The sequence below is a fragment of the Heteronotia binoei genome, chromosome 4, assembly GCF_032191835.1.
Source record: "Heteronotia binoei isolate CCM8104 ecotype False Entrance Well chromosome 4, APGP_CSIRO_Hbin_v1, whole genome shotgun sequence".
Classification (NCBI taxonomy): Eukaryota; Metazoa; Chordata; class Lepidosauria; order Squamata; family Gekkonidae; genus Heteronotia; species Heteronotia binoei.
In genome coordinates, this window is record NC_083226.1 from 51,970,873 (window position 1) to 51,994,735 (window position 23,863).

General features: G+C 39.6%; 1 protein-coding gene across 2 annotated transcripts in view; it reads right to left on the reverse strand.

The window, feature by feature from the left end:
- CCDC171 (coiled-coil domain containing 171) overlaps window positions 1–23,863 on the reverse strand; it is a 209,692-nt gene that overhangs the window by 74,712 nt on the left and 111,117 nt on the right. For both annotated transcript variants that reach the window (XM_060237258.1, XM_060237259.1), the window contains 2 exons: window positions 9,385–9,530; window positions 7,599–7,653 (listed from right to left, as the gene is read on the reverse strand). In XM_060237258.1, coding sequence (XP_060093241.1) covers window positions 7,599–7,653; window positions 9,385–9,530 — 201 coding nt within the window. The remainder of the gene's footprint in view (window positions 1–7,598; window positions 7,654–9,384; window positions 9,531–23,863) is intronic.

The following is a 23,863-nucleotide window of genomic DNA, read 5'->3' on the forward strand; positions in this document are numbered from 1 at the left end:
TGGGTAAGGTTATAGAGCGCGCAGTGGCACTTCAGCTACAGGGATTCCTGGAGGACACTTCCGCACTGGATCCATTCCAGTCCGGCTTTCGGCCAGGTCACGGGACGGAGACAGTTCTGGTCGCCCTCATAGAGGACCTCATGCGACATCTGGATCAGGGCGGCTCAGCGGTGCTGTTGCTATTAGACCTGTCAGCCGCTTTTGATACGGTTGACCATCAGCTACTGACTAGCCGCCTTGCCGATGTGGGGATTCAGTGATCTGCCTCACAGTGGCTGACCTCTTTTCTCCAAGATCGGGGACAAAGGGTGGTGATCGGGGAGGAAGCATCCCAGAGGCACTCTCTTAGTTGTGGGGTGCCACAGGGAGCGGTCCTATCCCTGATGCTATTCAATATCTATATGCGCCCCCTTGCCCAGATTGTCAGGAGGTACGGACTGGGTTGTCATCAATATGCGGATGACACCCAGCTCTATCTATTGATGGGTGGCCAGTCCGACTGTACCCCGGAAAATCTAGACCTGGCTCTACAAGCCGTGGCATCTTGGCTCAGACTGAGTCGGCTGAAACTGAATCCGACAAAGACGGAGTGGTCCAAGGGGAGAGATCCATCTGCTGACTCTTGACGGGGTGCCACTAACACCGGTCCCTAAGGTCAAGAGTTTAGGCGTGCTCCTTGAGTCCTCCCTCACAATGGAGGCCCAGGTAGCAGCCACTGTTAGATCTGCCTTTTTTCATCTTCGGCGGGTGCGGCAGCTGGCTCCTTTCCTGGAGCACAACGATTTAGAGATGGTAATCCATGCTACAGTCACCTCAAGAATAGATCACTGTAATGCTCTCTACATGGGGCTACCCTTGACGCAAACCCGGAGACTACAGCTAGTGCAGAATGCTGCGGCACGGCTGTTAATGAGGCTGCCACGATGGGAGCACATTCAGCCAGTGCTGAAAGAGCTGCACTGGCTACCTGTTGTGTTCCGAGTTCGTTTCAAGGTGTTGGTATTGACCTTTAAAGCCCTTTATGGTCAGGGACCTGCACATCTGCGGGACTGCCTTTCTCCATATATCCCCCAGAGAGCACTGCGTTCAGGGGTAAAAAACTTGCTCTCTGCCCCCGGACCAAAAGAAGCCAGGTTATGCGTGACAAGATCTAGGGCTTTTTCGGTGGCAGCACCAGAGCTCTGGAATGCTCTTCCAGAAGCCATACGGGCCCTGCGGGATCTGTCTGCGTTCCGCAGGGCCTGTAAGACCGAGTTGTTCAAGCAGGCCTTCGATGCTTGACGAAAAGACGGCTGCCACTGGACATCACACAGAATGCCGGTGATCACTGTTTGGAAATTTAATGCTGCCTATAATGTATGGATTCAGCACTATATAATGGTTTTAAAAATTGTAATATGTTTTTAAAAACTGAAAAATGTAAATTATGGTTTTATATGTTTTATTGGTTCAATCGTGTGGATATGATGTTGTGAGCTGCCCTGAGTCCGCTTGTGGAGAGGGTGAGATATAAGTCGAACGTAATAAATAAATAAATAAACAAACAAACAAACAAACAAACAAACAAACAAACAAATAAATAACACACTGACTTCTACAGAGAACCAGCACCGAATATATCGTTTATCATTAGAATTCATACAAAGTGTTATGGGGAGAAATCAGGACACCTAGACACACTGTTTAAAAGGTCATGAGGCTGGGAGGGAGGAGATGGAACGGGGTGAGGTGGGAGGAGGCACCTAAGGGTAGCCTTTCTATAATGTACAAAAAGGCTGTGAAATATAGATTGTTCCCCAATAATGCTATATAATAATAATAATAATAATAATAATAATAATAATAATAATAATAATAATAATAATAATATTTTTTAATATTTTATTTTTATATTTTTATTTTATTTATATATATTTATTAATATAGAAACATTTAAAATAAAATATATTTTTCTTTAGCATTAATTTGAAATACTTGCATTTTATGTTTGGGGAGGGGTTAAGTAACATGCAGTTACTTTGCAATTGGGTTCTAAAAAGTAAATGTAAGAAGCAGCTACCACTTGAAAAAGTTCAAGAACCCCTATCTTAGGAAAATACTGTTATTTGCTAGGGAAATCCATGTTATTGTCCAAACTGCCTGTGGCACACTCATTGTTTGAGCCAGCATGGTATATTGCTTAGAGTGCTGGGTTAGTTTCTGGGAGACCCAGGTTCAAATTTGCACTCTGCCATTGATGCTCACTGCATAACCTTGGGTCAATCACTCTCTCTCTCTCTATTCCTAATCTACACCACAAAGGTACAGCGGGTAAAACTGGGAGGAGAATGATACAAACTACTTTGGGTCTCGCTGGGAAGAAATGTGAAGTATAAATATCTACAAAAATAATTATTGAGCCACGAAATGGAAACAGGAGGAATGTGAATGCTTTACTGACCACTGCAGGGGTGGCTAATGAAGTCAGAAATGACAATTTTATATTATTGTCAGCTCCATCACAGCTGGGTAATGGTACCCAATTGTACCTGAAGAGTTCTGCTTTATTAAGTTAGCTCTATCTAGACTCAGATAAGCCTTGTAGCGTTTTTTCTCAAGTGTACTCAGTCTACCAGAGGAGCCCTCAAATTATTTTTTTCCAGATACAGGCTGCTGTGTCTTCATTGAGGGAAAAAAGCAGGTTAAATGAAATTTCAGAATGGCTGCTTATATGCCTATTTCTCCTCCAACACATGCATGAGGAAGCTAGGGTTGCCAGGTCCAATTCAAGAAATATGTGGAGACTTTGGGAATGGAACTAGGGGACTTTGGGGTTGGAGCCAGAAGCAAGGTTGCGACAAGCATAATTGAACTCCAAAGGGAGTTCTGGCCATCACATTTAAAGAGATTGCACACCTTTTAAATGCCTTCCCTTCCATATGAAATAATGAAGGATTGGAGTTCACAGAATTGGACTCCCGTTCTAATCTTTTTGAAAATTGGGCAGTGTTTTGAGGAGAGGCACTGGATGCTATGTTGCAAATTTGGTGCCTCTACTTCAAAAAACTGCCCCCCCAACGATACCCATGGATCAATTCTCTATTATACCCTATGGGAATCTGTCTCCATAGGGAATAATGGAGTGCCCAGCAGACATTTCCCTCCCACACATTTTCTGATGACCCTGAAGCAGGGGCGGGGCCTCCAAACAGGGGTATTCAGTGCCCCCACCTGGGGATTGGCAAACCTAGAGGAAGGTGGTTCCCAACATATATGTATCAGAAGACCAAGACAGACATCACCATGTTGTATTTTACATGCTTATCCCCATTCCTTCCCATCCCCAACAGATGCAAAATGAGATACAATTCTTAAACAAAACAAAAGATGAGATATATTTGTAAAATATGTTAAACAATGTATGCACCAAGAATTGAAAGGAAACCTCCATTTACTACAGACTATAGAACCACTAAGATTCAACAATAAATACCAAGTGCATACTGATCACTAGCAAACAAATTCTGACAATTTTGCTCCACCTGTCCTCCGTCCCCATCCTATAAACAACTTAGTTGGAGCAAAGTCTCATAAATTACAATGGTACATTGTTCTTAAATGGTACATTGTTCTTTCATTCCCCCTTCCAATGCAAAAAAGAACACTAAAGAATGAAAAATCCAAAATTGTCACTCATATATTGTGAAAGAAAAGATAGTAGCTGCCAAAGCGTGATCTAGAAAATGCTTCTTTAGGAAGTTGAACATTAAAAGTTACCTACTGACCAAGTTAGGTTAAAGAAAACAATTTGGGACTAAAGGAGATGAGACTGTGGGGTCATGGGGTCATGAAATAGCTGAAAGAGTAAAACAGACAAAATAACTTATTTTGTGGATTTTTTTTTTACTGCAATTAACTGCAATTAATCAGGCCAATAGCAAATAACATCTGGTTTAGAACAGTAATGTGAAAATCTTCACACCGTCATCCATCTTGATTCTTAAGGTGGACAGTAAATTTAAAAAAATAAAATAAATTAAAATAAAATAAATTTTAAAACAACTTGATTTTTAAAATATTGCAAACATGTACATTTTTTTACTCCTTAGGGAGCCAATTCCAGTTATTGTCAGGTCTTGATCAAGTTGTCCCTTGGAATGCTGCACAAGGGGAGTGAAGATGTCCCTGTTCTTTTTCCGCATTTACTAGGGCAGCTATATGTGCATTTGTGTGCCATATATTCTTCATCGTTGATGATATAATTGCAAATTAATAAAAGTATCTACTTTCTTATATAAATATTAAATAAGTACTATTTGTAAAGCCACAGACCAGTATTAAGCTAAAGGGGAAAAAAGATATTTTCCTTAAAAAGAAACAACAAAAAAGGCCAAGATAGGATGACATGCTACCCTAACTGTCAAGTTTGCTGAAAGCATGGCTACGCATTACCCTTGCCGTGTAATATGGAACCAGGCTCTGTCTGTGGAGAACTCAAAAGGCAACTGACAGCTCATCTCCCAAAGCAGCTGAGAAGCAAGGGGGAGTACCTATGTGAGATAGCTAAAGATAAAAGCTCATTGCCTCTTGCCTTCTCAACAGGGGTGGCTTGAGGCAAACACTTCCAACTTTCCTAGACTATCAGCTGAAGCAATCCTCCCAACAAATTCCTCAGCAACTGGAGCCTGCTTTTGATGTGATTAATATAAAGTGTAACCTGCAGGCAATGGGTTCAGAACGTAGTGAACTGGACAACACAAGTCCCCAGGCAGCCAACCCTATTAGCCAGATAGTGATAAGCATAAGCAGATGATAACTGCAGTTCTGAGAACCTCTACCCTCCAAGAACCTCTGTTACATTTCCAGGTCAAAACCAAAACCAAAAATGTATAGGCTACCTCTCCAGAGGCCTGCTTGAGGCAGCTAATAAAGCAAATTAATACAATACAATCATTAAAAGCAAATAAGAAATAACCCTCCACCAAAAACACAACCATTAAAAACAAAACAGATACATCAAACAACCACTGAGCACTTTAAAACAGGTCAAAAACCAAACCTCACACCAGAAGCAGACCACAAAACAGCTAAAACTCCTTAGTTAAAATTCTAAAAAGAGAAATAAATTGGTCTGCCACCAAAGGGAGAGTAAAGGAGGGTCCCAAGTGAGCTTCAATGGAGAGGACATTCCAAAGGCAAAGAACCACCAATAAAAAAAAATGTGTCTCGTCACCATCTTCCTGATGTCTGCAGGTAGGGGACATAAAGCACAGGGTTTGGGGAGATGATCTTAACTGATGGGTTGGACAGTTATAAGTCAGTAATAAGAAGAAATTAAAAACAACAGTGAACTTTATGAATAAGAAGAAATTAAAGACAATTAAAAGAATGGGATTCAAAGGTAGGAGAAAGGGGAGGGAACAGAGTACAAGACATTTAGGCCTACAGGACAATACTATTTCAGCTAGCTTTTAACTGAAATGATGACCACCGCTGAGATATTAGATCTAAATGAATGTTTAAGATCACTGAATGCCATCCTTAAATTGTATGGAAATTAGCACCAAATTGTTTTTATTGTTGTTCTATGATGCATTGTAAGCCACCCTGAACCTGCTTCGGCGGGGAGGGCGGGATGTAAATCAAATAAACATAATAAATATAGACATTTTCCTGTTCAAAGTATATCACAAAATACAAAGAACTAATTGCAAGCATCTCACTCCATCCTCACTGCTAAGAGGTACGAATAAAGATGACAATGCTACACAGGGTAATAGAGGTCAAGTTGGATAGTTCATCAGTAGATGCTAATAGATGGCTACTGGGCAAGTATATCAGTAGCAAGAGTCTGTAGATCGCAGGCCAAGTTGCCCAAGTTTAAGAAAAAAGAATTCCTACTTACTTTAGGGGATATCAGCAACATCTCTGGGTTATAAAATTGCTGTATACACAATTTACTTTAATGCTTAGCGCTGCACTTAGCTCAATTTTAACAGTATTCTTCCCTGTCTGTATGTTGTTACTGCTGTTAAATTAGCCTTATGTATAAACTCTATTACAGCCAATATAGACTTGTTCCTACAATGGAAGGTCTTAAGAGTAAACTCTGTCTTTCTACATTACTGTGGCATTGCTCTCCCACTGTTATAAAAAAGTCAAAAGCATCGTCTGCATTAATATTTTAGACTAGCAGTTACCTTTCTGGCCTGATTTTCTAGACTGCTCATAAGAAAGCAACTACCAAATATAATATTTATTTTTATCTATTTCATACAAGAATCCACATCCTAGTTCTGTGTGCTCTGATAAGTTATTTAAAATACTATACACCAAACAAAAGAAAAGGCATGAGCAACAATACTTTTATATATACACAGACACAAAGAAACCAGAAGCAATGACAGAGAAGATGATTAGTCTGATCTGCAGAAAAGCAAACAGTGAGCTTCTCATCTGGTTGTATTGTTTTCAGTATAGGCAGGTGCACACATTAACCATATCCAAAAGTGTAACTTTCCCCTTAATGCCACATGGTCCAAAATCTGACCCCCATGTGAATTTCTGAGAATGACACAGTGACAAAAGGAGCAGAAGTCAGCAGCTCTGATTTGGGAACTTAGATATTATGGATGGTTTCTTCACAAGGTCTGGAAGAGGCCAGTTCAAAAGATTTCAGTCTCACGTGATTGAAACCCTCTCAAAGTGAGATTCACTTGAGACAGTCTATCTGGTAACAAAAAGATGTGAGAAAATAAGCAACTGCTTCATGTATGTGAATTAGTCCTCTGAGAGTCAGAACACATCTATTTTTATCTCTTGATACGTATGACCTTGTTATCAAATGACCTAGACTTCAAGTTGGAAAGCAAAAAATCAATTAAAAATAACCTTAGCAAAAGCATAAATGAAGGCGACATAAATAGAATTTGTTATATTAAAGCACTGTCATATTTTCATATTCAAATATTTTGGTGATTTCCAATTATAACATTTCTGAAATAAAAATTACAATCTTTTAATAGAATATTAATACAAGACTAGATCTAAAGCACAGGCAGCAGAGTAAAGCCAGTAAAACGTAACTTTCCTGCCTTTCCTCCCCTTGCTGCAGCCCACTAACCCCCCTGAAATTCTACTCTCCTTGGGATTTAAGGGAGAGCAGTGGGGATCTGTAGAGGTACACTGGAACTGAAAATAAGCACATTTCCTCCCAAAAGTGCCATGGTGGAACTGGTATCATACCAGTTGAACAACATCTTTAAATGCAACTCATTATAGATAAGACAATACTTTTACTTTTTATTGTTTTATTTACTTTACTTTGTTTTATTTACTTTGTTTATATCCCAGCTTTCTCCCCAGTGGGGTCCCAAAGTAGTTTACATTGTTGTCCTCTTCATCACTTCATTGTCACAACAACCTGAGAGTGTGTAACTGGCTCAAGGTCATGCAGCAGCTTCCATGGCAAGGAGGGGAACTGAAGCTGGGTCTCCTGGTCTAACCATAAACCACACTTGTTTGCTTGTAACTTTATTCTTGAAGGGAAAGAATATTCTAAAACACAATTCTTGAAATACAGATATGATGGAGAAGGGAGACCTGGGCATGTTACTTACATTCTGAAGAGTGCTTTCCACTGATCTCATATGAGCAGCCATTAATTCTTTTTCTCTGTTAAAAAGGAGAGTAGAAGGTATGCTTACAATCATCACATAAATTACTAGAATGAGCATTATCAAATGTCCAGATTTGTCATCTATGAATCACTTCATTGCAAACATAAAATGGATACCTCAGAAACTATAAAGAGACTGCCATAAGCAGCATTCTCCCTCCCCCTTTTTGAGCTGACTGAAGGTCAAGCATATGGTGTTTCTTGTAAATAGCTGATTAATGATGGTGGATATCAATTCCACCTAGGATGCCACGCTGGACAATGTGGCATAGGTATCAAGCCGTTATGGTATTGATGAAATGCTATGCTATTCAGAATACTTTGCATGTGGCTGAGGGGAGGCTTGAACAGACACCTACAGAAATCAGAAATGATAGAAGCAGAAAATACAAGAGTAACATTGCTGCATGAACAAATACATTACAATTTTCATCCTACTCTTTTGCCAAGGAACTTAAGAGCACTGTTATGTCCATCTCCTACTTGTCTGTATTATCTTCACAACAGACCTATTGTGTAAGATAGGCTGAGAGAAAGCAACCAGTCCAAGGTTGTCCAAGAGTATCACTGAAGAGTGGGAGCTTTAATGCCGGGCCTCCCCAGCCCTACTCTGATACTCAAAGCACAGATTTGAATAAATCTAATTTGGTACCTTTGGGCCAATCACCACTGCTCCCAACCCATATCAAAGGGGATGAATTGGGGGAAAGAGCATGTACAATTGCATGTATGGCTCCATGAGATCCTTGGAAGAAGAGGCAAATGAAAATGCAATTAACAAACAGACTGCATGACTCCATTGCCAACATCACCATCCTCTTGTTCTGTCAACTGGTGCTGACTGCTGTTATTTGCTAGTATATTCTTCAGTGTTATGCTTCTGTTTATGGGCATAAGCCAGTGATGGCTTCGCTCCACTTTGTACTACATCTTAAAAAACCTCTTTTGCCTTGCTGTCTCATGTGCACTGAGTCATAATGTCATACATTAGAGTGTCTAATCTAGAGTACTATGCCTTGAGGAGGACTGCATAGGCTATTTCATCTAAACAAAAGAAGGTGAAGGTGTTTGCTTTATACTGTGTGAAAGGTGCTGTGAACATGTCTTCTATGTATACACTCTATTCTGTAGTAGCGTGGAAGTGATTTTTTTTTTTTGCCACTGAGAGGGATGTGGTGTGAAAGGGACGTTTTGAGAGTGTGTTTGTGCACACACCAAACAAAGGAACATCAGAAACTTCTTGCTGCTGCAAAAATATGTGGCATTGACTCTTTTTTATTGGTATGAGTACTGGTTCCATGGGTGACCATGCTTATGCATCACTGTTGTGACTTAAAAGTGCAAATGCTACCTACATTTTGCTTCCTGGCTCTTGCAGATTTGTCATACGCTCTCTGGTCCAACATCTGCTTTCTTACAAACTCTTTGCTCTTTTGTTAGGACCGCTGCACTGCTACTAGTTGCATGGGGGGAAGTGGCTCAATCACTGTACAATAAAAATATATGTTTGTGCTACAACAAGCCCATCCCTAAATGGCTGAAATGGGCCATTAGTATGTTGAACTAAGTTTTCTTTCTTCAAGAGGATCTTGCAGTAAATTTCAAAGAAAGGCAGCTGTACTTTTGTTTTCCAGGGCTGCATTATCCAGGCCTAAAACCCTTTGCATGAAAGTAAGAATTGATCTTTTGTCTGTTTCAAGTGATCTCCCCAAGGCCCCAGTGCTCACTTTGCTGCCATGCGGAGGGCACTCTCTGCATCGCGGATGCTCTCTTCCAGTCGACGCTTGTCCTGCTCCAGCTGGGTAAGATGTCTATTGAGCTGACGCAGAGATTGATCTTTTCTTCTCAGCTCCATCTTTGCCTCCGAGAGACTCTGAGAGCAGACAGAAAACAGAGTTACTTGTCAGCTCCGATAATTAGCTTCAATTTATGCCATAGGCTATTAAACAAAGAGGAATACAGACGGTCTGTGAAATAGATTGAGGCCATTTTCTAATAAAAATAGTTCCTACATACCTGTTCAAACATTCAGTGCATTATATAACAAACAAAAATCCCATCCTTAGCCAAGAATAGTCAAAGTTGTTAAAACTGCTGTGTATCAAAATTATGGTACAGTTTCACGACAATATCCATTTTAAAAGTGAAAACAACCTCAATAAAGTATATTTTGAAAGAAAAGTCCCCAGTATAAGAAACCACTGATGGTAGTTAAGGACACTGAGTAATATGGCTCAGAAAGGAAAGACTTAAAACGAATATAAACAGAAGAGAAACATCCCCATACTTCTTTCAATATGCTGTATCGGTGTCCAACTATTGCTGACATGCAAACATAACATACTTCATTGTATCATATGGCTCTCTCTGATTTCCAAAATACATTATATGGTTTCCGTTGCTTGGGAGTTGCTCCAGCTTCTCTTCAACATAAATGTTTCAAATAAAAAAAATAGTACATACTGATAGAATATACACAATTCTCAAAGAATCAACATTTACTTATTGACTTCATTTATATCCTCACATTTCTCCCCATTGGGGACCTAAAGCAGCTTCCACCATTCTTCTCTCCTCCATTTTATCCTTTCAACAACCTGTGGGGGAGGTTAGGCTGAGTGTGTGGGACTGGCCCGAGATCAGGTAGCAAGCTTCCATGGCAGCAGAGACTCAAATCATGGTCTTCCAAATCCTAGTTTGACACGCTAACCACTACACATCATTGGCTCATATAGAAACTACAAAAGCCTATATGCGCCTTTCATTTTTCTTGGAAGGAAATATTTTCAAAGGATTCAACTTTTTAAGACCAATTTTTAATTCACAGTTTGAGTGCTCCTCTTCAGCTGCCCTTCCCCATTGAAGAAAGAGTTCACAATTGTTATGGGCTATCACAGTGCCAGCACTATATTAGATTTTTGGTAATATACTGTTTCTGCATTTTTGTTTATACTTGCATGTATTTAGACTTACTTACATTAAAAAAACAAATTTTAAAAGTGCGCCTCTTAAAAAGAGTTTACATTTGGTCACTATGTTTATTGCAAAAGGATTTAAACTAGGCTGTTCCAGAACAAAATTCCTATTTGGCAAATTAAGAAGTTATAGCCTTCACAATGCAGCTAGAAATTTTGCACAACACTCTGAACGCATTTCTAATAGCATCCATCTGACAACTGAAAACATCAAGCGCCAGAGGAATTTGGGAAAGGCTCAGCAACCACACTTAGCCAATGTCAATGGAAATTCAATAGTGCAATAGAAGCCCAAGAGATTTATACCACACAACCTCAGATTGTATTAACACCTGTAGAACAGAGGGCCATTTGTCACTCTGTTTTCAAAAGAGGCAGGCGTGCATTGGGAGGGTGCCATATTTGCAAATTCATGAAAACAAGAATTATAAAAATATACCTTTGATACCAGAATTAGCTTTGAACTTCTTATGTCATTTCTCTGAAACAGCTGTATAGAGGATGACTGACACAAAGTTCTTACAGATCTTTATATATGGACTTCTAGAATTAGTTAGGGAGCTTGGGGTGCACCCAGAAAAAATAATGCTGAAAAGGCTGGGCAAGGTGGAAATAGGACCTGGATCATCTGCTTCCTGTTGCCACATTTTAATTAGTATTAAAATGCATAGAATGCTGTCTTCTGGCTAAGCAGTGAGTATACAACTAATGGAGTATACAACTAATGTACATGCAGAAAGACTCAGGTATTTATTTGGACAGTGTCTGGCAACTGCAATCCACTGAAGGTTGAACATGCTTGAAGCCTTTTCCCTTCAATACATCTTAAGTGTGCTTTAAATGTCCTGACTGTAGCATTTATCAAGAGAACTTAATTCCAGTTAGCGTTACAGTGTGGTGTGTGTACAATAGTAGCTCACAAGCAATCACAAGGAATTAATCTATGTAGGTAAGTCATCATTTCATTATTTGGCTAGGGCAAAACACCTAGGTTTGGAACCCTTCCCAATGTCACTTACAATAAACATTTGAAGTGTATGCCAACCAAAAAAGCCCAACTAAATTATTTAATTTCTTCCACTTTTCCAATTTTTTTGCTCTTTCTACTTAAAAATATTTTGTTTGATTCTCCCCTAGTTATCATACTTCATTTCACTTGATTAGTACATCACTAATATTGGGCCCTGGGCAGTCCCACCAAATGGCTGTGATGTCCACTTCAGGAGCCAACAGAACAGCTATTTTCTATCCATGCACTCCACTTACATCATTACCTAATGCCTTTGCATCAGATGAAAAAACAGAAGGTGACATTTTTGTTTTCAGGGTTTTTTAAAAGAGATATTAACCTGACTAGAATGCGCAGCACCACAACTTAGAAAACAAAACAATAAGAAATCTCTGCAAGTCAAAGAGGTGGAGAATAATTTGCAGGCAACAAAAAAACCCCTGAACATTCCGTTTGGCCTTCCTCATGTATTATCTGGGGTTAACAAACACTTTCAACAGGAAGTGTTCTCTACACTTCTAAAAAAAACCCCTTGGTCTTTGTGGGTTAGATAAACCTTTAAAATTGTTTGAACCACAGTCTGGGATACTTTAAAGTAATATATTTTCAGCTACTAAGGTTTCTTTCTCCCCCCCCCCCTTTACCATTTCTTCAGATTGATCTAATTAAAACCCCTGATAAACTTTATGGACTCTAATATTTCCAGCTGAATGACTGAAACCAAGAGGGTGTGCCTCAAGGCAGCAAGGCAACAATGATAAGCAGCAGGTTAGCCACTAATTTCTCAACCAGGGTAGATTGTAAAAGTGTGATGTTCTGATATCCAAGAAACTGTTCAGGAGAGAATAGGATAAATCAAGTTTAATAACTCTGGTCCTAATTGTTCCCCCAATGCTCAACTCTAATTACTTGGAGAACTCTCCTGACTGTCACCTGATATTAAGTTGTTGGAGGCTGAGTGTGGAACAGTGAGATAATCAATAAACATTTAGAGGGGAGAAGAATGAAGATCCCCGTTAAGCAGTGGGAACTGGCAGCACCCAAAGCCCTTCTGCTCATGAGAAAGCCTATGGGAGAACCACTGTGATTGCAAAGCAATAATCCAAAAGCACTCTTTTTAGGCCTTGAGGCCTTGAGGCAGGAGTACGTTTGAGAAAAAAGAGGTTAACACGGTCACCCTAATTACAGCCCACTTTCACATGCTTCATATATAAGCGAAGACAAGCCAATTAGGTAGAAAGGAAGATAAGAGAAGTTTTATTTGTATACTAATTAAACCCCTGATGAAATTAAAGGAAAAACATACAGCTCTGTAATTGTGTCTGAGAAAGGTCACTTCAGGTTCAGTTATCAGAAAAGAGCAGCCTTGAGATATTTCACTTAATCCACAATATAGCCCCTTTTATTTTGCTCCCTGAGCCTTAATATTTACAAAAATAAGAAAATTTCAGAGCCTCATATAGCACGTTTATCTTAAAATGTTGCAGTGGGCAAGTCTGAATGGTTAGAAAGCTAAAGCTGAATTAGGAGAGTAGCATCAGAATAACAAAAAGAAACCACACAAACCCACATATTACCAGTATACATAATTTTGAACAGCAAAGAGCTTTAAAATACATTTTAATAACCTAACCCCAATTATTTTTCACCTTTAGATCTTTGATCCTTCAGACGTTTAAATTGTCATATGGTCATTTGCAAACACCATTATTTCTTTTCGCCTAAAGTCAAATCACATTCTCATAATTAAACCATGTTCCCACTATGGAACCCTAGAAGACTATTCCAATACATAGTACAAAGGACAACTTGATTGAAGTCCTTGCATTTGCTACACAAAACGTAATTGTCTTCTGAGGTTTGGTCTGTTAAGAAGAGCAAAGAACTTAGCTGTGCAGCCCCCAATGTGATTCCATGATCTTGTTTCTCTTGCAGAAAGTGCAATGTCCCCAAATATGTGAAATGTCCCCAAATATGGCCTCTAATGACTGACAAGCAGGTAACCAATATCCCAAAAGAACAAAGTTGAGACTTCTATATGAATTCTGCTGGGGCAAAAAAGTACAACAGGTGATTTTAAAAACAATTCAATGCCAAGAAATGGCTCTCCACTTCAGAGCATACCAACATAAGCTCCATTTGCAATACACTTTCACTGCACGCATTGTCTGACAATTTTTTTCCAAATTAAGCTACTAAAGTGCGGCACTACTACCAATGTGCAAAACTACTAACAATAATGCAATACTATCATCTGTCTTCTGTATCTTTTAAAAGAGTCAAAAGATTTTCCAGAAGAGATGGAGATGAATTTTCAAAAAGAAGATCCCAACACTTATTGCCTTTGAATTTTTCACAAAAGGCCAGAGTTTCTGCCACAGTTCACAACATTATGTTTACAACATTATATTAATTCCTTTTTGAACATTCAAGAGTCACTCCTCCATGTGGTGGAAATACATCTGAAATACATCTCCAACCTTTAAAAGGTACTGAGGAAGCTATTGTGTGAGTAACAGAAGTGTCTCTCAGATTTAATATGTGAAACCACCCTAACTCTAGCACAACAACTTGTTCTTTAAGTAGGTAGAAATATGGCATTCAGTAGTTCTATGGAAGATTACAGTAAGCTCATCTTTACTTGTAATGGCAAGGAGACAACAAGCAGTACCTAAGATACAATGTATTTTATCTGATCTGAACATCTTTACAAAGGGTCAAATTAAATATGATGACATGAGATCTATAAATGAATCTTCTACATTTTTAAAAAAACAGGAAACCACAGCTGTGTTCCTTCCCCCAGACTGGAACTATGGTATGGAGCATATGGGTATAATTCTTTCCTTCATACACACACGTTATTTCAAAGTTTTAATTAACTGTTGCCACAATATGAGAACATGCATATATGCTTTCATGCAATGGTATAAGTAGCAACCCTGCGGACAAGAGTTGAAGAGGCTGAGATAGCAAAACTGTTAGGGGGGGGAAGGGTTAAACTTCCTTCCCTTGTGCTGTGGTCCTGATTGGAAGAGAGGGGCATTTCCAAAGTTTAAAAAACATAGGACAGCTTCCACGAATTGACCTATGGAAACAAATGGTACAATCTGACATACATATTGAACCAGAATATTTAATATGTCTTCATAATTTAATCATAAACTACTTATGTTGAGGTAACGCAAATGCAAACAAAAATGTTGATCATGAACAAATGCAAGTAAACATAAGTCTTTAGTGAACATAGGTAACATCAAAAATTACAATTAAAAAGCAATTATAAATTATTACTTAAGAAAATACAGTTTGTAAAAAGAAAAACAATGTGAAAACATCTACAGGAACATCAGGTTTAGAAGAGTCAGCCAAATAAGACATTCAGAAAAAAAGTAATAGTACTTTTAGTGCTAAAAAAACTGTGACTAAGAGCAATACTGACATAAACCTTAACTACCCAAGCTAGAGTCCTCATGTCAAATTGGAAGCTAAGCAGGATCAGTCGTTAGTACTTGAATGGGCTAAAGTTGCTAGACAAGTAGTGGCAAACCACATATTTTCCATCTCTATTTGTCCCTATGGGGTTGCCATAAGGTGGCTGTGTGACTTAGAAGCACTTTCCATCACCAGTAAGACACATAGAGTAAAGGTGGTATTTGGTGTGCATACTGGCTGAAGTGAGAGAATGCATGATCCCATGACCTAGTTCTTTAACCATGGCAATGTGTTTCTTTGAGTAAGGTCAAACAGAATTAGCACAGAGTTTAATCCTAGCTTCATATTACTAAGACAACCAATGTCATTTCTGTTTTAACAGCTATTTTGGTGTTTGTTTAAGTACAAGTTTCACTACAGTAAGTTTTTTTAAAAAAACTTCACATAAAAAGAAAGATCATGGGAAAAGTCGGTTAAGGTTAATAAAGACACTCACAAGATAAGTCTTATAAGAATAACTCCCTGGTCTAACACAACAACAATAAAAAATCCTAACTATAAGGGACTTGGATATCAGAAGTCAGAGCAAAGTCTTATGCATTGATATTCAAGCTACCAGGAAAAATAGGGTTTAGAACATTAAAAAAATGCATGCAACTTTATAGGTCTATTGATTCCCTCTGCTCATCTCAAGGTAGCACAGTTGCTTTGTAGTTGATTCAATGCTATAACAAAAGATCTCTCAGGAAAGTGGATTTAACAAGAAGCCTTCTTGTATTTTTGAATGAAAACTTAGATACATTAAAGCTTTAAACTAACCAGGATAAATGGTATGCAAGTACATGTGCTTAACACCTTTGCATTATACTCGTGCAATAATCCCATTTTTTTCCTTCCAACGTACATGTCAATAAATCTTTCCCACTGCACTTTAAATTCCAAGGTCATGGACAGAAGTGTTTATTAGTATAATTACAAAAAGCAATAATACCATTAAAGCCTTCAGTGGAACATTTTTAAAAATCTATTAGAAGATGTGATTTCCCTCCACCCTCAAAAAACTACACAAGGCCATCAAAAGAACCTATTTTACTCCTTCAATTATTAACATTTTAAATACTACTTTTAATGTAATATTTTATTTAATAATTCAAAAGACTTGTAGTGAAAAGTGAAACCAAGTGCAACATGAACATCTGAAGCTGCCTTGTATTGAGTCAGACCATTTAGCCCTAGAGGTGTCAAATGTCCATCCCGTCGGCCAGAATCAGCCTACCTAGGGCTTTAATCAGTCCCACAGGGCTCTTTTCTCTTCCCCCTCCCCCCATCCTCATGCTTTGAAGCTCCAATGCTACCAAAGTTCCTAGCTCCTTTCCTTGTCTTTGAAGGCTGAAGTAGGAAGCAATTCTGGGCTTGCAAAGCTGCAAAGAATATGCAGAATGGACCTTCATGGAAAAATCCATTCCATGTTTTCCTTGCAACTTTGTTTGTATTGCAATGTATTTTAATGGCGTAGACCTCAGTTTCACTTTTCAGTATTTATATGACCAGTTAGAAGGCGTTCCTTGCTGTAGTTGTGTGACCTTGCAAATAAAGAGTTGATGCTTTGAGCCAGCATGTCTCTGCTGAAAGGACCTTAGAACTGGTGCCTAGTGAGTACTCTAACCTGGGAACCCACAGCCAAAGGGGATATTACACTGAAGAGCCACTGACAATCTGAGTAGACCTGGGGACAGGAGGGAAAGCTGCAATGCTCAGTCATTTCATGTTTTTGGGTTATATTTTTAGTTTCTGCTGTGATCCTTGTACTTTTTTCTTGATATTTGATTTTTAAAATTGCATTGTCAAATCCCACTATTCCCCCACCTTTCCATTTTAAACAAAACATCACAAGGATTTTAAGCATGTTTGCATTTTAAGTAAAAAATAATATATTTAATTGTGTTTCTCTATTTATATCTCCACTACCTGGCGTTACATTTTATGATACTCATGGCCTGCCCCACAAAGTCTCATTTATGTCAGATCTGGACCTCATAACAAATAAGTTCAACACCTCTGATCTAGCCCAATATACTGACTGTCAGCTGCTCTCTATTGAGTAGTCCTTCTTCCTGCTACTCCTGCAGTTGGAGAAGGGACGCTTTTAGGCAATGATGATGGAGACTGAACCTGTCTGTCTGTCTGTCTATCAATCAATCATTGGACTTCTAACCTGCCCTACCCCACAAGCAGGCTCAGGACAGGGTACAACTAATAATGAATACATAGTCCAGCTTCTAAAACTTCAACCCAAATATTAAACAAAAATAAAACATCAATAGATAACAGTAATAACAATTGCAACAATTGATGGCATCAACAGTTATACCAATAGACAAAGCATATGCACTACCACTGAGCTATAGCTCCTACTGAGATAACCAGTATTTCCAAGAAGTAGATATGCCCCATGTCCAATGATGGGACAGCAACCAAGAACTACTTGAATTCCAATATCAAAGAACAACCCTATCTTTCTAATGAGATTAATTGAAAATAAATCTTAGAAGCATCTGTAAAAAGCAGTAAATCGTTCTGATTTCGTTGTTACCCATTTTAAGCCCGCTTGCGGGGAGAGCGGGATATGACTCTAACAAATAAAATAAGAACAAAAAATATTCGTTTGTTGGCCAGGTACTAGTAACATAAACTGATAACATCTCTGCAAATAGTCTAAAACAGGTATCTTAAAACCTTTTACAAATTGGTGAAAATGCACAATTTTTAAAAGCTTGCCACTGAAATCCAGCACTAGACACTTTGCATACCATTTAATATTTAAGAGGAAGTTCTGCATGAAATAAAAGTTATTGTAAGGTATGTAAGTTTCTGTTGTATGCTATCTCAAGTGTCTGGGTAAAGGAAGGAATCAGATTAAATTTGCACAGTGTTGTGAGTTCCTTCAAAAATAAACCCATTGAAGGGGAAAAAGGAGGGAAGTGGAGGGATAGCCTTCCTATAAAAATGAACATGAAAACGAACAAAGGTTGATATTTTCCTCCCTATAGAAAGGCTTCAGTGAAGTTAAGCCCAAATGTTGTTTCCATTTGATCTAATAGGCCAGAGGTCCACAGCATGTTGTCTACCAAATGTTTTATTAGAAAGTGTCAGGGGCTTATGCCCAGCAAGACTTCTGATTGGCTGATTTTTAAAAATGTTGCTTTGGCAACATCTGTCATGACTGCACAAGGACCTTCACTGTGAGACTGAAAGTAAGCCACGTCAGCCATGTTGTACCTTGTTCCATCTCCTACATAGGATTTCCAATCCTCAGATGGGGCAGAAGATCTCTGATGTGTGCAGGGGGAGGGGATGATTGTCCACTGGGCACTTCATTATACCTTCAACGGCATCTGGATCGGGGTGGCTCGGTGGTGCTGATGCTGTTAGACCTGTCGGCTGCGTTCGACAGGGTCGACCATCGGCTACTGACGTGCCGCCTCGCCGACGCAGGGATTCAAGGGTTGGCCTTACAAGAGTGGCTTTCCTCTTTCCTGGAAGGTCGGGGACAAAGGGTCGCAATTGGAGGGGAACTATCCCGGAGCTGCACACTTGATTGTGGTGTGCCCCAAGGGGCGGTTCTCTCCCCGATGTTATTTAACATCTACATGCGGCCTCTTGCCCAGATTGCCCGAAGGTACGGGCTAGGGTGTCACCAATGTGCTGATGACACCCAGCTCTATCTACTGATGGACGGCCGGCCGGTCTGCGCCCCGGAAAATCTTGAACGGGCACTACAGGCCGTGGCTGAGTGGCTCAGACTGAGTGGGCTGAAGCTAAATTCGGCGAAGACAGAGGTCCTTTGCTTGGGTCGCCGCGGCCCGGGGCGCCAGTTTTTGACGGTGCGCCGCTGATAGCGGCGGACAGGGTCAGGAGCTTGGGGGTGCTGTTGGAGCCTTCCCTAAAGATGGAGGCTCAGATAGCAGCAGCTGCCAAGTCCGCGTTCTTTCATCTTAGGCGGGCAAGGCAGCTGGCCCCATTCCTGGAGCGTGACGACCTAGCAACAGTGATCCATGCTACGGTCACCTCGAGGTTGGACTACTGCAATGCCCTCTACATGGAGCTGCCCCTGTCCCGAACTCGGAAATTACAGCTGGTGCAGAATGCCGCGGCCCGGCTGTTATTGGGTCTCCCAAAGTGGGGACACATTCGGCCTGGTCTTCGGACCCTGCACTGGCTTCCAGTGATATACCGAGTCCGGTACAAGGTGCTGGTTATTACCTTTAAAGCCCTATATGGCCTGGGACCTGCCTACCTGAAGGACCGTCTCTCCCCACATGTTCCCCAGAGAGCACTGAGGTCGGGAACACAAAACCTCCTCACTATCCCTGGGCCAAAAGAAGCCCGCTTGAAATCCACCAGAGAAAGGGCCTTCTCCGTTATGGCCCCTACAGGGTGGAACCAGCTGCCGGAGGAGGTGAGGGCCCTGCGGGACCTTGTTCAGTTCCGCAGGGCCTGTAAGACGACCCTCTTCCGGTTAGCCTACGCCTAGCTAAGATGAGAACTCAATGTAGCTTGCCAGACATCTGTTTTATATGTAACTGGAATGTTTATTGGTTTTAAGGTTTTAACTGTTTTAAATATTTAATTGCCTATATATTTAAAAGTGTTTAATTTTATGTTGACCAATTTTTGGAAGCCGTCCTGAGCCACTTGTGGGAAGGGCGGGATATAAATCCTAAATAAATAATAAATAAAATAAAATAAATAAATACCCTATAGAGATTTTTCCCTATAGGGTATAATGGAAAATCAATTCATGGGTATTCCGGGCTTTGGAAGGGCTGTTTTTTGAGGTGAGGCACTTTACTATTCTTGTGCTTGAGCTGGTCAAGGGTCTGAGTGGTGTCAATGACCTGAAGCTGTGCTAAGTGGTGTTAACCAGCTGAAGTCACACCAACTGCTGGATTGTGGCTTCTGGCCGTATTATTGTTGGAGTTATACTTATACTTTATTTTATATCCTGTCCTCTCCGCCGAAGCAGGTTCAGGGCAGCTCACAATATAAAACCACAACAAACAATTAAAATTCATACATATTATAAAATTACACATTCACTAATTAAAACAGTTGGAATAACTCTTAGATGTTATATAGTTTCAATGGCGACAGTATTTCTTCAATTTCCCTACGATGCAAGGCTTAGCGTCAGTTGAAAACCAACCGGAAGAGAGTGGTCCTTCAGGCCTTGCAGAACTGGGCAAGGTCCCTCTATTTTACATATTATGTTATGAGATATTTTAAATTTGTTGTGTTTAATTGGATATGTTTTATTTATTGTTACTGCAATGTTTTAATGTTGTAAGCTGTCTTGAGCCCACCTTGTGGGATAGAGCGGGGTATAAATCATAAATTAAATTTAATTTTTTTTAAAAAAATGTTCCACAGAGCATCTGGTATCAGTCCTAAAAAACAACCACCCAGGGGTCCAATTCTATGAACCCAAAACGAAGGTGCCCCCATCCTCCATTATTTCCAATGAAGGGATTTAAAAGGAGCACAATTCCTTTAAATGTGATGGTCAGAACTCCCTTAAAAGTTCAATTGTGCTTGTCACAACTTTGCTTCTGGATCCACCCCCAAAGACTCCAGATATTTTCTGAGTCAGACCTGGCAACCCTACTCCTGTAGCAGCCATTTTGTGGCTGTGTGTCAAAATTACAAAGGTGCCCACAGGCTAAAAAAATCGTTGGCACCCCTATAATAGGCAATACTGCAATACTGCGAATGGTCTCCCTATAAAACAAATCATAAGTTGATATGCTGATGGCCCTAGCAGTGAAAAAGGACAAAGTGTTAGATGCTTCCATGACACTTGCATGTGTGGTGTAGTTTTCTCATACCAGATGAACTTTCCAGTGCAATCCTAAGGAAGGTCACACCCTTCTAAGATCACTGACTTCAATGGACTTAGAAGGATATAAACTCTGCTTCAGAATGCACCTAGACTTTTTGAGCTGGCATTAGCTACATTTAATGCTATGTTCTTAGTTTTAAGCTATGGGAAGTGGAGGAGGGGTATTGTGTAAGCAAACTTTACAGAGAAAATATTAAAACTCAGAACAGAGTAGTGAAACATAATGCAGAAGCATCATTCCCTGTTACTGACATCCATACAGCAGTAGATTGATTGGGAGGGGGAGGGAAATGTGTTGACCACAACTATTGTGTCTGATCCTAGTGTGACCTTTCTTGAAGAGAGCTTTTTACTTGGGGTCCCGGGCATTTAGAAGCAACAGCAGCAGATATAATCTATATTCATTAATGTATTTCTAATTTTAAATATTTATTGTTCAAATGTTTTATTTTTTTAATGTTTGCCACCTTGTAGACCCTGATTGGGTGGCAAGGCAGCATAAATATATTTTAAATAAAATAAATAATGTAGTAGGCGTCCATCTGGGAGATTATTCAGCCAACCAATGGCTTGCACAACCATCTGAGTTTAAGGGACCCCTCCACACAAGCACAATGACGGTAATTTCTACAATCACTGCCATAGAGCGGGTCCAAAAAAACCTTCAGTTGATATTCAGTGGTGCTCATCTTGAGTTTTGTCTCAACCTAATGTCAGCTTGGATGGGGAAACAAAAGTCACAAACTGAGATGCAAAACAATATGTCAAAATGTTGCTGTTATCTGCCATTGTGGGACATGCTCCTGACAGAAGGTATACTACTTTTCTAGCAGTAGTCAGCAGTAAACTGGAAATACTGTGGTGCTGGCCAAGTATTCAGAGCAAAGTTTATCAGAGTTAGCACAGACGCAATCACAAACAGGATACCTACCCATTATCTTTCTGGATAAGAGAGAAGCGATAGCCAAAAATATCTCTTTAAAGGGGTCTGCATGTTGCACTTAAAGGCCTTTTTTGTGAATGAAGATACATGCATGACTTCTAATAAGAGCAAGGCAGGTAGAAATTCCAGTTTCAAATTCAGTCCCTATAAATTATTTAGTTGCTGAGAATATGCATTATACAAAACTTTTAAACAACTAAAGCCTTTAACTAATTAATGAATTATGAAATTTAGTCTCTAAACAATTCAGAGGGGATCTTTCTCTCTCTTGCTTGCTTTAACATGATAAATTTGATTAACAGAGTTTACTATTAACTTGTACGCTAATGAATAATCAGCTACATTATGTTCTTTAATGAACAGCTTTTAATTTAATAGATACAGTGTTTAGAATGGCTCCTTCTTGCCAAAGTGACAACAGAGTTACTGGCAATCAACAACATCCCTGTGAGCATTCTAAATCTAGTCTATTTCTCTAGAGGAGAAAGAAAGGGAAAGCTTATGAGACTCAATGAGTGAACATCCCAAATTTATTTTATGAATTTACTGTGAATACACACACAATTATTATACTTGGATATTTGGTTTTCATCAAATCTCTTTAAAAGAGATAAATAAACATCATTATTTTTAAAATGTCAGAGTAACGTTTAAAATTTATTTTATCATATTTATATACCACCCTCCCCTAACAGGCTCAGGGTGGTTAACAACAATTAAAAGCAACATAGAAATTAAAAAACAAAATATACAATAAAAATCATTTCATACAATTTACAATCCCTAAAAATCCAAGATGGCACTGATATTATAATTATTGTATAGTGCTACATCCATTGATGTCACTGGAAGTTGTTTGGTGCTTTACACCTATACTGGAGTTGGTTAAATTTGTTGATGCTGTGCAATGGTGGTCTCCTCTTAGACACTGAAAGCCAGTTTGAACAGTTCTGTCTTGCAGGCCCTGTGGAACTGTGGCAGGTCCCATGGGGCCCTGATGTTTTCAGGGAGGGTGTTCTACAAGGCGGGGGCTGCTACTGAGAAGGCTCTAGCTCTAGTAATAGGCAGCCAAGCTTCTTTTGGACTGAGGATCATGAGAAGGTTTTGAGTGCTTGAACGTAGTGCTCTCTGAGGCTCATATGGGGAGAGGCGGTCCCGGAAGAACCCAACCTGTTAAGTAGCTAATATATATTTCGTGATAGAACAGTCTTAAATTCGATAACTTTTCTAATAAATAAAGCTTCCATAATAAATTCCAAATGATATTACCCCAAGGGTTTATGGTATATATCCTTAATACCAGCAAGTTTTCAAGTAGCAGGGATAGGGAGAGGAACTGTGGACTATCAAGCACTAGGTTGGCAATTGAGGAATCACATTCTTTCCCTCCACTTCTCACATGACTGCCTCTCACCCCTTATACTTGGTTTACAGTGTTCGTCCTGCAACTAGGTAAACAAGGCAATTGCCTAAGGTACCAGCCTTCTGGGGGAACCAATTTGGGTGCCCACCAATATGACTTGATGAAGTTATCAGTGCAGGTGGGGGGCACCAGATGTTAGTCTTGCCTAGGGTACCAGACAGTCTAGGGTTGGCCCTAGGTGTTTATTATTCTATCACACATGATTACTGTTAATCCAGCTGAAGTGATACTGCTTGCCTTAGACAGCAACAAATACAAAGAAGACAACTTCACTAGTATGGACCTCACAAGCTGAAGCAGTGCTCCAGTTAGATTATTGATAACTCGATCACATTCAGATTTTTAGCAATAGCACCTATATTAAGTGAAAGGAATGGTTTCCCCTTTGGTCTGTAGGATCTTGGTAATTTTATTTATTTTGCTGTTAATCCTATGAAAACTGCATTTCTCCATTTTAGATCATTTTATGTACTGTTTAATATTATTTGTTTATTGTTTTATATGCTCAGGACATTTTTATGT